The 13,280-nt window shown below is 48.9% G+C and overlaps 6 protein-coding genes across 6 annotated transcripts; 2 read left to right on the forward strand and 4 right to left on the reverse strand.

Annotated features, from left to right (window-relative positions):
• Positions 1-585: 585 nt before the first annotated feature.
• Positions 586-1,772, reverse strand: N7446_006501 (asparaginase ahrA; the record flags this gene model as incomplete). Its single annotated transcript, XM_058515249.1, has 2 exons — positions 586-1,553; positions 1,607-1,772. 2 exons carry the CDS (start codon positions 1,770-1,772, stop codon positions 586-588), a joined length of 1,134 nt encoding a protein of 377 aa, XP_058372427.1.
• Positions 1,773-3,449: 1,677 nt separating this feature from the next.
• Positions 3,450-4,972, reverse strand: N7446_006502 (4'-phosphopantetheinyl transferase family protein; the record flags this gene model as incomplete). The annotated part of the gene is made up of 3 exons (XM_058515250.1): positions 3,450-3,507; positions 3,570-4,831; positions 4,886-4,972. 3 exons carry the CDS (start codon positions 4,970-4,972, stop codon positions 3,450-3,452), a joined length of 1,407 nt encoding a protein of 468 aa, XP_058372428.1.
• Positions 4,973-5,482: 510 nt separating this feature from the next.
• On the forward strand, positions 5,483-6,340 carry N7446_006503 (pyridoxal 5'-phosphate synthase glutaminase subunit PdxT; the record flags this gene model as incomplete). Its single annotated transcript, XM_058515251.1, has 2 exons — positions 5,483-5,715; positions 5,770-6,340. The coding sequence occupies 2 exons, from the start codon at positions 5,483-5,485 to the stop codon at positions 6,338-6,340; spliced, it is 804 nt and encodes a 267-aa protein (XP_058372429.1).
• A 138-nt stretch (positions 6,341-6,478) lies between these two features.
• Positions 6,479-7,242, reverse strand: N7446_006504 (nuclear cap-binding protein subunit CBC2; the record flags this gene model as incomplete). Its single annotated transcript, XM_058515252.1, has 5 exons — positions 6,479-6,608; positions 6,665-6,856; positions 6,911-6,955; positions 7,009-7,103; positions 7,177-7,242. 5 exons carry the CDS (start codon positions 7,240-7,242, stop codon positions 6,479-6,481), a joined length of 528 nt encoding a protein of 175 aa, XP_058372430.1.
• Positions 7,243-7,429: 187 nt separating this feature from the next.
• N7446_006505 (uncharacterized protein) lies at positions 7,430-10,354 on the forward strand. Its single transcript, XM_058515253.1, has 5 exons — positions 7,430-7,788; positions 7,863-9,743; positions 9,770-9,976; positions 10,032-10,201; positions 10,253-10,354. The coding sequence occupies exons 1-5, from the start codon at positions 7,486-7,488 to the stop codon at positions 10,308-10,310; spliced, it is 2,619 nt and encodes an 872-aa protein (XP_058372431.1). The 5' UTR covers positions 7,430-7,485; the 3' UTR covers positions 10,311-10,354.
• A 1,726-nt stretch (positions 10,355-12,080) lies between these two features.
• N7446_006506 (uncharacterized protein) lies at positions 12,081-12,803 on the reverse strand (the record flags this gene model as incomplete). The annotated part of the gene is made up of 1 exon (XM_058515254.1): positions 12,081-12,803. The coding sequence occupies one exon, from the start codon at positions 12,801-12,803 to the stop codon at positions 12,081-12,083; it is 723 nt and encodes a 240-aa protein (XP_058372432.1).
• Between the last annotated feature and the right edge of the window lie 477 nt (positions 12,804-13,280).

Consider the following 13,280-nt stretch of genomic DNA (forward strand, 5'->3'; position numbering starts at 1 on the left):
CAGGGCTCTCCGCCGCCTCGACATTCACCGGCTGTCCACCCGATAATGGAAATTTGGAACGAAGTCCATGACAGCAAGAGAACATACCTAATCACCCGCCCCGATTGAATCCACCAGAAGAGCAACTCGTCCTCCGCTCTTAATGCAGTATATTCCCATTCAATTCTTCGGTACATACTCTCTAGTTCATGCCACAAGAACTCGAATTTGGGAAACCTTAGACGTTGAACTTATCTCCTTTTACCTCTGCCCCAGGGGATTGGTATTACATTAGACATTACGCCAATGTCCTTTTTTTGCATCCTTTCGGTCCTGGTTTCCTTCTCCCTTTTGCACCTCGGAATGTATATATCTTTAGGAACAACGCATGACATGACCTGGTCCACTAGACTGAATTACATTTTGCTTTAGCTTCTTGTGCTTTACCATAATCCCTACAAGAATGATGTCTGCATAAGCTTTGGGTACCGAGAATACAAACTCATTGATTCATCTATTATAACCTTCTAATTTTTATTTGTCCATTCTAGACATCTAATAATTCTGTGTATATGTTTTGCTATTTTGAAGCCCCCCAAAAGGTATTCAAGCAACAGTAGCCTTCCCAAACACCTCCCGGATCTCCTTGACTTTCTTGCCCTCAGCCAACAACAACCCAACCAAGATGCGCGACTGCTGGGGGTTAAACAAGCCACTAGCAATCTTGCTGCTGTCGCCAGTGATATCAGCGGTGGGAACCTCACCGTTAACAGTACGGTGACTCAAAACAACAGGAATGCCGTGCTTAGCAACGACGTCACTGATAGCATCAGCAAAGTCTGTGGAAATACCACCAGCGCCTTCACCAGCAACAACAATACCCTTCGCACCATTCTTAACAGCACTGTATAGCGAATCGGAATGCATATCCTCATAAGCATAGAGAATATCAACCCGAGGAATAGAGTGCACATCAGCAACATCAACAGTATGCTTCGCATTCGGCTGCACAGCAGGATAATAGAAGTAGGGCGTATTGGAAACAATGGTCCCCAGACTACCCTGCTCATACGCCTTGAACGTATCAACGGTATTGGCATTAGTCTTGGTAGCAAAGAACGCAGAAACAATCCTGTCATTCAGCACAACAAGCGCACCACGCTCCTTGGCATCCTCATCCGCGGCAACAGTCACACCCTGCAGGAGGTTCATGGGTCCGTCCGCGGAAATGGCCGTGGAAGGCCGCATCGAGCCCACGAAGACAATTGGCTTGCCGCAGTTTACTGTTGCGTCGATGAAGAATGCAGATTCCTCGAGTGTGTCTGTGCCGTGGGTGATTACTGCGCCGGACATGGTGGGGTCGTCGCAGACGGTTGTTTGGAGGGTGTGGGTGAGGTTTAGCAGGAGGGATGAGGAGACATCGCCGCTGTTGACGTTTGTGGCTTGGACTGCGGCGACGTTGGCGATATCGTTGATTTCGGGGATTCCGCTTAGGAGCTTGGTGATTGATAATGCGCCGGATTCGTAGCCTGCTGTTGCGGTTTTATCGTCGCTTGTGCCGGCGATGGTGCCGCCTTTATTTGTGTTAGGATGGATACTTCTTCGTATGACAAGGGGTGATATGTACCAGTTGCTAAGAGAGTGACATTGGGTAGAGAAGCGTTGAACTGGTTAAACTTCAGGCCGTTGGAGCTGGTATAGGATGTATTGGATGCTCGGGCCTGGATCAAAGGAGAGGCATAGCTTGTGGCAGCCAAGGCTGATACAAAGAATGTATTGAGTTGGAAGCCCATTGTGAATGCTTTTGTTATCAGGTCAAACAGGACTGTGGATTATGGCAATGTATGAGCATGAACACCGGCGTGGACGACCCTTTATATAGATCGGACCTGACGTCTGACTCGAATTCTACAGTTCCGAGCCGAATTTTAGGCATCTTGGTATATAGTTTTCTTGGCAGCTCCTGACCATACTGTTTTGCCTTGGCTGAGCCCCCAGTATGTCGTAGTGTGCTCCAGAGTGTATGGAGTACAATAGATACGGGAAAAGTGGATGAACCTTGGCGAAGGATAGTTGGGGTAGTGGAGATCGTCATTCTTCAGGAACGGCCGGATTAGAGTAGAATTATGCTGTTCCGGGATTGTTTGATTGGCCAAGGAATTATTCCAGAAGAATAGAATATGATGCATATCGTTCTCTCCATCCTACACTTTTATACTTCAATACCACAATCAAAGAGGATAGTTCCTCACATTTAACACGAAATATTCAGTTCTACGATTGTCTACATCATACGTGCCCCATAATCATCCAACCAAAAAAAGCCTCATTCAATGACTAACATTAATCATGGCATTCTTGGCGAGGACCCGAGAGAGGCTGTGGCCTCCGAGCTCCAAGACTAGCCAAGTATATAAAGTCCGGAATCATCGGCCCATATTCGGACAAATAAGCTCGGGGGTCGAACCGAGTTTGTGATTCGTTATTCTGCTTGACGATCACAGCATTACTCCAAATATGATCAAAAAATAGAGTAATTCATCACTGCGTAGATCTCCCCTGAGCGGGCTGTGGAAATCCCGCAAACGCCCCGTTTCTGCGCTGGCCAAATGGGGTAAATTGTGTTGCTGATCGGAATTATCTCATCGACATCTGATTCACCCAGCATCCATCAATATAGCAGCCTATCGTGGTCAGATGACATTTTAGAGTCAAATAACGGACCCGTTTATTGGAACTACAGCATGCGTCAAGGCCACTATCTGACCGTAGCCTTAACGATGACGGTTAATTCTTACCTGTGACAGCGAAGCAAGAACGCATAATACGCATTAAATCAACTCGGAGCTGGCGGAAATATTAACCAATGGTGGATATAATGTTCAATCCTGAAAGGGAGTGTCATAAATACACCATGTCGCAGAGCGTAGTTTCTGCATAAAAGAGGACGATCTTAATTCCTGTCCGACGCAATACCTTCTCACGAGAGGAAAACAATTCTGTTCTACAATGCACCGAGACAGTCAAACCTTGGTAGAATTGAGGATGTGGAGCATAAAGGATGCACGGGAGGATGTGACGTCTGTTTTGGCTGTAGTGGTCTCTTTATAGTCGAATACTACCACAGGATCAGCTTGGCTAGGAAGCAGAGCTAGCATTTGATCCATCGCCATCTAATATCTTGATCATTATAGCAAGGCGCACGAACGGTAAGTGTGGCAGGATTTATCATTGCCATCACCTTTCTGGTATACGTAATGCGTGATAGTGAGCATGAAACCGAAATAAAAACATGGGATTTCTGCCTTGGTGATCACGGAATTTATTGATACAAAGTTGCCATCCAGCATGGCCATGTAATTCCGACAGAAGATGCGTGTATGCCTAGGGGAATCATTACGCTGAAAAACCACTCAGATATCAAATATGCAAGATGCTGGGAGATGCATAAGATAAGAACCAGTCATATCTCAACAGTAGTTCAGATCCGGAGAACCCGTTGAATCCACCGATGGGGTGGGCTTGTGTCTAGTACTAAAATATTAGTTATTGGTCTTGACCCGAGGATATAAATGTTTGTGGTAGCGTACGCAAAGATTGATTGTGGGGGTTGGAAGTGAACACAGCGGCCCTCGGCGCAGGGGCGAATGTCGAGGTCAATGTCTACTTCTTGCATGGGGAGCCAGGGGTCCCTGATTGCAGACTGCACGCGCCAGGGATCCCGCTCGCCGACTTTTCGAAGTGCAGAGGGCGCAATTCGCATATCCTTTGGCCCATGTTGATCGGATAGCTCATAGTATCCTGGCAAGTGGTGATCGCCGTCATTCTGAACTTGTTTGGAAACGGTACCGATGTTGGACCCGGCGGCGGCAGTGGCCACGATAAAGTCCGACTCGAAGGCGGAGAGTTGAACGCGCACATGGTTAACGGGGTTACCCTTTAGCGTAATGTGGATATCCGTGTATGGCGCACCCCAGTTCTGGACGGATGGAGCAATGAAGGTAGTCTGATCAACGGGATTGGGCTCGCACAGGGGGTATTCGGTAACACCACGCTTGGACACAGGCTCTGGGGCGATGACGTTTGAGAACTGTAACTCACGTACCCAATTGGCTAGAAGGCCGTCTCCGGTCATCTTTAAGTATGCCTCCTTCAGAGCCCAGACCGAATAGAAGAGGCGCATACCGTAGAGAGCCAGGCTTTCCTCGGTGTCATTCTTTGCATCGCTTGTATTGATACCGCGCCGACGAGCTAGTTCAAGAGTTGCACGGGGGTTCTTGATGGTTTCCAATTCACGGGCGGAGAGAACCTCGGTGAAGATATCCACAAAAGACGCCAGAGCTGCAAGGGTCTTGGGAGGTCGGTCAGAACGACGACGACTAGGTTCATCAACACAGGCAACATCAATTCCAACCCGGGGCGGATAGGAGCTAGTCTGGGCATTGCTCTCTGGGGCAAGGGTCCCTGCAAGGAGCGTCAGAGATGCCTGATGACTGACATTGAAATCCACGCTTGAGTCGTAGTATGGACGGTTCTCGGGAACAGGAGTACGGCGGATAATGATCTCATTCCAGGATTTGCCAGTGGCCTGGTGGACAAAGAAGTACTTCAGTAGCTGAGACGCCAGGGACATGCGCTTATCCGACAAGTGGTGGTACTTCATGATGGAGTTTTGGTCGGCTCGAGACAGAGTCTGGAGTAAAGGAAGGTTAAGGGCCATGTCATCCCAGCGCCGAGTGTCAATGTACCATCGCACCAAAGTTGGCTGGGATGTGAGAGAGCTGTCGCCTTTGTCCGAATTGAGAGGCTTAGAGACGTCCTCCTGTCGAATGTTGTTTGTTACCATTTTGGTCTATTGAGTTAGTTAAGAGGTTTTCATGCAACCAGCAAGCTGTTGAACACTCACAGCTGCCGGATAGGCCATCTGCAAGAGACGATCATAATCCTGAGGCCGCATATGTCCCTCGACCGTCGAGGGAACCCCGCGCCACATCCTTATCGATCTTATCGTCGCACGTGTTGATAAGGGTCTGTAATCGGCAGGCGGTGATGGCGAAGAAGGGACTGTGAAGGCGTAGAGGACGGGTCTGTGGGAATATGGATGTGTAAGGCAGATATGGAAGGAGGGAGTGGTGCTTCAGACAGTGCAAAAAAGCAAAATTTTGGCGTGGAGGAAACGCATTTCTTCCTTTAAGGACATGTACATACACCACTTTACTATTATATTCATCAACAACACAATTGGGCAATAAAAACCGTTCAATAAGCTAGTACTGAATGTATGCAGCTTTCCGAGTCTACTTCATCTCCATCGGTTCCATTTACGCGTCCATAATAGTTAAAACAATCACAATGTATTTGTCTGGCAGAATACTCTATATTGTGGCAGTGAATCTTGATACGTCACGTGGCGATAAATTTCCCGTCGGAAAGTCAAAATCACGTGCCTCAAGAGTCATCACATTCGAGCAAAGGAAATCTAGAACTTGCGAATTCACATACAATGACAATTACCGTTGGAGTCCTTGCCTTGCAAGGCGCATTCTACGAACATATACAGCTACTGAAGAAAGCCGCCGACCAAGCTCCTCCTTCAGAATGGCAGTTCATCGAAGTACGAACGCCACAAGAGCTGTCAACATGCGATGGACTGGTCTTGCCCGGGGGTGAAAGCACCACCATGTCTTTAGTCGCAGCAAGATCAAATCTTCTGGAGCCATTAAGAGACTTTGTGAAGTAGGTACCCTCCGCAAATTTACGCCAATCGGATCTAATGCGTTCGGTATACAGGGTGGATCGCAAACCAACGTGGGGTACTTGTGCCGGCCTCATTCTGCTCGCCGAGTCGGCCAACAAGACAAAGAGGGGTGGACAAGATCTGATCGGTGGCCTCGACGTAAGAGTGAACCGGAATCACTTTGGGCGACAGACAGAAAGCTTCCAAGGACCATTGGACCTGCCATTCTTGGGAGAGGGCGCCGCGCCGTTCCCGGCTGTCTTCATTCGGGCACCGATTGTCGAAAAGATTCTGCCGCACCGCGAGGGCATCCAGGAAGATGAGACTCGGCTCGACGAGACTGTCGTGGCACCATCTCGGCAGGCACGCGACTCGGTGGCGGAAGCAGCGACAGCCGACCACGTCGAGGTACTCGCCACATTGTTGGGCCCTGCAGCTCGCAACGCAACAGAGAGCCGAGACATCAACCAGGACGAGGAAGTTGGCGATATTGTTGCAGTGCGACAGGGCAATGTGTTCGGCACCAGCTTCCATCCGGAGTTGACTGGCGACGCAAGAATCCATGCATGGTGGCTGCGCCAGGTGCAATCGGCTGTGCTGAAACGAAAGAAGTTGGGACAATAGATGAGACAGTAGATCAAGAGACAATTGTAAATAGGGTATTTTGGTGAATAGACATTTCCTGTTTTTGCTAATTGATTCACCTGAAGTGGGATAACGCCATTGCTTGGTTGTGCCAGTACTGTTTCATTATGCCCTGACCTACCTCCCGGCGCCGTATTCATCTTCCTCGCGCTGGCGCTGCTCGTCATAGGCGCGACCATATCCACCACGGCCCGGGTCGTATTCCTCGCGGTATTCGTCGCGCACTTGTCCACCTGACTTGCCGCGTCTACCAAAAGAGTCAGTCATTCCCAGTCCATAAACCGCACCTTGAAGACCACATACCCGAATTGCCGTCCTTCCTCAAATCCAGGGTCGAGATCTGCGCGAATGATTCGCTCATCCAGCTTGGTTCCACCGATATATTTCAAGCAGTCCAGCGCATCCTGGTGTGTGTAGTATTCGACGAAGCAGAATCCGCAGGGTGTCTTGTTGAATCGGTCCAGGCCCATCACTAGACGCTTGATTTCACCGCACCTAGAAGTCAAAATTAGATCTGGATCGTCATCGACAAGGCGTGCGCATACTCACTTCGAAAAGAGCTCATGGATCTGTTCCTCGGTGGTATAGAAGGAACTGAAATTGGTCAATGGCGGCCGATGCTTCAAGATTGTAGGATGCATGCATACAGGTTTCCCACGTAGAGAGTAGTCGCATTCTTCAACTTGTCGTCGGGATCCTCGGGCTTCTCCTCGTCGCGGTCATTAAATCTGCGACGCTTGTTCTGAATGTCGTTTAGCGACTCGAGCTGTTCTGGTTGCTTGGTAGAGCGCAACCTTGGAAGGGTAGTAACCAACCTTACTAACATAGTAGGCACTTGGCCTATCCAGGCGGTCCACTGTGTTGATAGATAGCAAACTCATCACGAAAATGTAATGAAAACTGAGTAGAGAAGGAGGAGGAAGGTTGACGGGAGGTCGGAGCAAAGAAGCTCGGAGCTCTCAGAAGATCTTGGCGCGGCAAGAATTCCACTCCGCATCAACAACTCTTTCATCTGCCTACGCCCCTCGCCGCCTCCAACTTCTTCGCATTTTTACGACCTGTAATGTTCTGATCTGATCGCCTTGGCATTACAGGCCATAACGTTTCTTCCTAATCTATTTCCGATGCCAAAGGTCAACAGCTATGCGCCAGCCTGGCTGTGCCGGCCCTCGCCTGGTGCAAGCTTCTTGACCAGCAAGTCCTCTCAGAGCCCAGCGGAGGACATCAACAAGACATCGAAACCCTCTAGCAACGGACCAAACCGGACAATTGCTAGAAGAGGAAATGAGGTGTTCGCTGTGGTTGATAATGAGATCCGGTGGTCAAACCTTGCGCGCCTCAAAGATCAATGGCAACAACAAACCAAGCAGAAGAAGGGATCTGCTGAGGTCGGAAATACCACCGATGCAAAGCTACCATCCTACAGGGTACGTCTTGACTCCGACAACTTTCGGTGACTCCACAATTATGTTGTGATCAATCGCGACTAACATTTGCGCAGGTTTTGGCAGTCCCTGTATATGGATTGATCAAGCAAATCATTCCCTCCCCAAACGGAGCCTTCCTTGCAATTATCACTGAACACACCGTTCACATCTCCGTCCTCCCCGACTCTTCGCACCTGTCGTCCTCCGACTCTACACCCCTTCGGCTGAAAACATACCAGTTAGGCCCGACGACCCATGTTATTCCCGAGGCGCCGGTCGTGTCCGCGCTATGGCATCCCTTAGGTTTGCACAGCAACCTCAGCGGTTGCATTGTAACCATCACCGCTGACGCCGCGGTGCGCGTGTGGGAATTGGACCGCAATAATCACTGGTCCTTTGACCAGCCAACTCTGGCAATCGATTTGAAAAAGCTTGTCGATGGAACCTCGTCTGATCAAGACTTTGCGCCTTCCGGATTCGGTAAGAACAAGGGATTTTCAGCGGATCTCATTGACATGGAAGTCGCCTCGGCCTGTTTCGCGGGCAGCGGAGAAGAAAAAGAGGATGCATGGGCACCTATGACTCTGTGGGTGGCCATGAGACCCGGAGATCTCTATGCGCTGTGTCCTCTTCTGCCTTCCAAGTGGCAGGCTCCTTCGACAACCATCCCTTCCCTCTCTTCCGCGATTGTTCCGAAGTTAGCTGCTCTAGAGCAAGATCCCGAGGAATTCGACGAGGAATTGACTGCGTGTCGACAACAGTATGATTGGCTCAGCGAGCTCGATGACCAAGAGCCTTTAGGTCTGCCCGCTGGAGCTGAAACCCTCCAGGGCGCGGAAATTTTCACTCGCCCCGCCAATCCCAGTGCTATTCCCAGATTGCAAGGGCCTTTCCGATTCGATACAGGTGATGAGCTGGACGACCTAGACCTTTGTGATCTTCTCGTCATTGCTGCTAGATTGAATGTTGATGATCTCATGATGGGCGAAGAGGAAGAACTGGCCGTTGACGTCAGTGAACAGGATAAGCTCTCGGCCACTGTTCTCTCTCTGTCTAGTGGAAATGGCCGAGTCCACGTATGTCTGGAACTTGATGGTGTCGAGGGACAGTGGCTGCCCAAGGCCCAAAAGAACGCCTTCCGTACACCTCTTTCAGAGCCATCTGATCTTGTCCTGGTCGAATCCCTGGATACTGTTAAGACGGGAGAAGCGACTACATGGCCCACTTTTACCAAGGATATTCACTCTCGGTACTCCTTCTTTGTCACGACTGCAACCAATGTAGTTTCTCTATCTTTGACCGCATGGACGCAGAGACTGGAAGCCGAATTACAAGCGGAAGATTCTGCTGGTTCTGCTTTCCGTCTGCAGGTTCTTTGCGACGGAAATGTCTGCCAGAGAGAAAAGATCTTGCAGGTCTCAGAAGCCGATATCACTTCGAAAAACGAACACCTCGCCGCGTCTCTTGTCTTTTATGACTTTGACATTGGCTACCTGCTTCTCACTTCGCTTCCATCGAACCCATATGCAGCAGTAATGGATTCGCCAGAAGATGCCATCGCCGCGGCACTTGAAAGCCGGCTTTATGAGAAGAAGGCACCAACGGCAAGCTCAGCAGCTATGCCCCCTCGCCGCGCTCCATATCAAGTTCCCGCCATTTTCTATTCTGATTGCCCGCTGGATTCGTTCGTTGAAAAGCACGTCCCGCATCGCCAGCGCCACACACTCAAGGAACAAGTACGCCTGTCTCCTGCAACATTGGACCTTGTGGCTACTGCTCACCGCGTTCTATCCGCACATACAAATGCCCTCGAGAGGGCTGCCTCGGATCTTTTCCGCCGATGCGAACGCCTACAAGGTGAGATGCAAGATCAATTGAAGCAAATTTCGGATGTTGCAGAGCGGGTCAAGGGCGTGACGAGCGAGATTGGCGAAGATGGACACCGCACAGAGGGCGTCCGAACGGGGAAGCTCTCGACAAGAGATTGCAAGCCGCCAAGGAGAAGCAGGATGAATTGCAGCGCCGATATGAAGCATTGCGCAAGAAGGTTTTGAACTCTGGAGGCCGCCCCCTAAGTGAAAGGGAGAAGGCCTGGGTTACCGAGGTCAAAGCTTTATCCGGTTCCTTGCAGCCTAGTCAGACTGAAGATCAGGATGATGATCAAAATCTGGTCCCACGCTTGGAAACTGTAAGTTTTGCTCCCATGTTCTTTCCGGTCACACTAGCTCACATTTTTTATTTAGGTCAAACGCCTTGCTCACGACCTCATTGCCCAAACCAAGACTATTGCTGCCAAGTCGCCATCTCCTGCCGAGCCTGGAAGTCCAAGCTCTCCAGGTGGCGCTCACCCAAAGGTCCCGCAACGCCTGCAACGTGCCAAGGTTGCGGATGCTATGAGAATGGTTGAACGAGAGTAAGTTTCTCTTCACGTGTATGACTGAATCTATACCTAATCATTTCCTAGGTCTGCTGTTATTGATGCGATTACCGCACGCTTGGAACGACTCAACACAAGTCTCTGAACTTCCCGACGTTGTGTTTATGGAAAGGGTTAAAATTCCCCTGCATCTCATGGAATATTCCTGTTGGATTATCTTCTCTGAAATGGGTTCAACTTCACATTGGGCTGTGTTAGTCTCAAAATATAGTTTTCATCCCCTTTTCTGTTCGAGTCATGTTGTAAGTCTAGTTTAACAAAGTATTTTATTCCATCATCTCTGTCCTATCATATAGATGGAAAAAGTCATAATTTACCGGTAAACCTCCATCGTCGCAGCCCGACACAATTTGCGTACAAAGAAAGGCTATGTCTGTCAAGCCATTCGGCATATGTTAGTGTACACATCACTTTCTTCCTCTTCCTCTACCGCAGCAGGCCCGTTATTATGCACAGGATCGGCGCAATGTCCGTACGAATCTATATAAAATGTAAGCAATCAGTATCATCACATCAAATCCGCAAGACAAAAAAAAAAGAACAATCCAAACTCACCTTCAACAGCGTACCAATCCTGACACGCACAGCCCGATAATCCTTCCCCACCGACCCCAACTTAACCGGGTCACAAACTCTAGAGCAATCAAAGTTATTCTCTTCACTCAAAAGCCACCGATGTACCCAATCCGGATCCAAATCTTTGTTCAAGTGTGGTGTAGCAGGTTGTTTTGGTGAAACTGGCAATGCAAGTTCTTCGCCTTTATCCTGTCCATTTTTACCTCTGGTTCTAAAATGTAATTTGCCATCTTTAGCATTTATTCCTTTCTGTTCTCTTCGGTCAGCTCGGTGACGTTCTTGATTGGCTTGCCGCCTGCCGCCTCTTTTCCAGCAATCTGCGCATGGTGCAATGTGGTTGTATAGCCTGATCATTCGTTGGCCTGAGCATTTTGATTGGCCTTCGTCCCAGATAGAGCCGCATATTGTGTATTTGCGCGCCCAGAAGATGCACATTGGGGTGGGTAGATTGGTTTAAGGTATTTCTGCTGAATTAGTACGGTAGCTGGTTCGCACTAGATCTTCCAGTTAGAATTAAGATGCTTCAGGGTTAGATTACAGAAGCCTCTATTCCTTCGTGGGTGTACTTCCAGGCGGGGATTCAAAAAACATTCGTAGCTCTCATTCATTGGGACGTTCGGGCTGATGAAAGGGAAGGTGGAATATTGCAAGACAGTGAAAAGGAGCTGAGACGGCTCCACCAATAGCACAATGACTCCTTGCAGGCTGTGGCATTTTCATTTTTTCCCCCTTCTTCCTCTTGAGTGTTGTGAACAATGATAAAGTAGAGCCACCTTTGTTTCTGGATCATCCGAACTAGGGTTGTCGACGCACGTGACCTGGGGAGGTATCCTAATAATTGCACATTTCCGTTGACGGTGCAAAATGTATGTTGAATAGACGGACAGGAAGTCTGCTATTATGAGTAAATTTGATTCGCTGGCTTAAAATAAGTGGCACATAGAGGTAAATGGAAAGTCGTTTATGTTTGTTTATTTCAAATCAGATTGGTGAAACACTGAGTCCTGACTCTCCATAAATGCTATCAAGGTTACTTTCCCATAACAGAAATCAAAAAGAGAACAAAGGAAAATAGAAACAAAAAAAATAATCAAGACTGTATGGATACAACGGCATTCCTATCCCAGAACCTTCATTTGTGTGTGCCTGTGTCCATGCGCACCTAGCCAGTCGAACTGATGGTAAAATTCCCGGACTAGTAACTCTATTTCCGTCAGATTCGTGAGCCATGAACCATGTGTGCTTCATGGATAAAAGAAGTTATCGTTGGAAATTGCCATCAAAGATGTGGGGAAGGAGGACCGCGGATGTAGAAGGTGTCGGCAAGTTCTTCGGCGTCCTCCACGCGATCATTGATCATCAAAAAGAGATCATCAATAACCTCCTCCCAGTTGGGCAAAATCAGGTTCTTCAGGCAGGTCTCCCATTCCCACATGTGTGTAGTGAACTCGCCATCAAACCACTTGCGCCACTCGCGGTACTCTTGCTCGTGGGCATTCATAAGGCGGCAGGCGAGGAAATCGGTAGCATGGCGTGCTGCACGCCATTGCTGAAAGGCTCCCGACATCAAGATGTGGACCTGGCTGGTGTATTCGGCGGTGAATCTAGCGTAGGCAAACTCGTCGACACAGAAGCGTAGAGCCTCGCGGGGGATTTTGACCGAGACAGAGAGGGTGGGGTCGACCTGGTTCCAGTTCTCCTTCCACTCGAGAAGGCGCTTGACGGAGCTGACGTGCAGCTGATACATGAGGCCGGATTTGGTGGGGCAGGTCTCGAAAAAGCGGTTGTTGCGGATGATCATGAGTTGCTTCATCAGGGTGATGGTGACCAGGACGTTGGTGCGGAGGTTGGCGAGCGCATTGCGCACCTCGGGAGGGGCCTGAAGCCAAGGGGGCAGAGCAAAGTCCAGTTCGTTGAACTGGTAGTCGAGGATCGACTTGTTACTGTTGAAACTGAGCATGATGAAGCGCTTGTTTCTAAGGGTCTCGAAGTCAGGAGACATGGGTTCAACGGGATGTTTGATGTAGATCAGAAGAACACAAGCAAGCAGGGAGTTGAAAATATGAAGATAAAGAAAGGACACTGGGATGTCATAAGAGTCATAAAACGATGTTGCTGGTAAATTTAGGGTCCCAAAAGGGAATCTTAATTGACTGTCGTCCCCTTTAGGAATTCCAACCTCGATATGCTCATATAGTCTCAGTACCTGAATAGCATTGTTCTTCTATTGTTCCCCTATTGTTACCGCACTTGACCAATAAACAAGCCCTTGTTCTATTGTATTACAACAGGGGGTCATGAATGTGTTTACAGTGCTATTGATAGAGTATTGGTCTCTACACGAAAGTCTTGAAGAAGTAACCTATACCGTTTCATTCATTGTTTTCGTCCTACTTTAGCCTCGCTTTTCTCACCATTTCTTTGTCCATTTTCATGTGCCTTGGTTTGTTGTTGTTTAAAAATGGTAGGAGTGTGAAAG

The sequence above is a fragment of the Penicillium canescens genome (genome assembly GCF_028828765.1).
Source record: "Penicillium canescens strain IBT 15451 chromosome Unknown utg000004l_segment0_segment0, whole genome shotgun sequence".
In the NCBI taxonomy this organism is placed as follows: domain Eukaryota; kingdom Fungi; phylum Ascomycota; class Eurotiomycetes; order Eurotiales; family Aspergillaceae; genus Penicillium; species Penicillium canescens.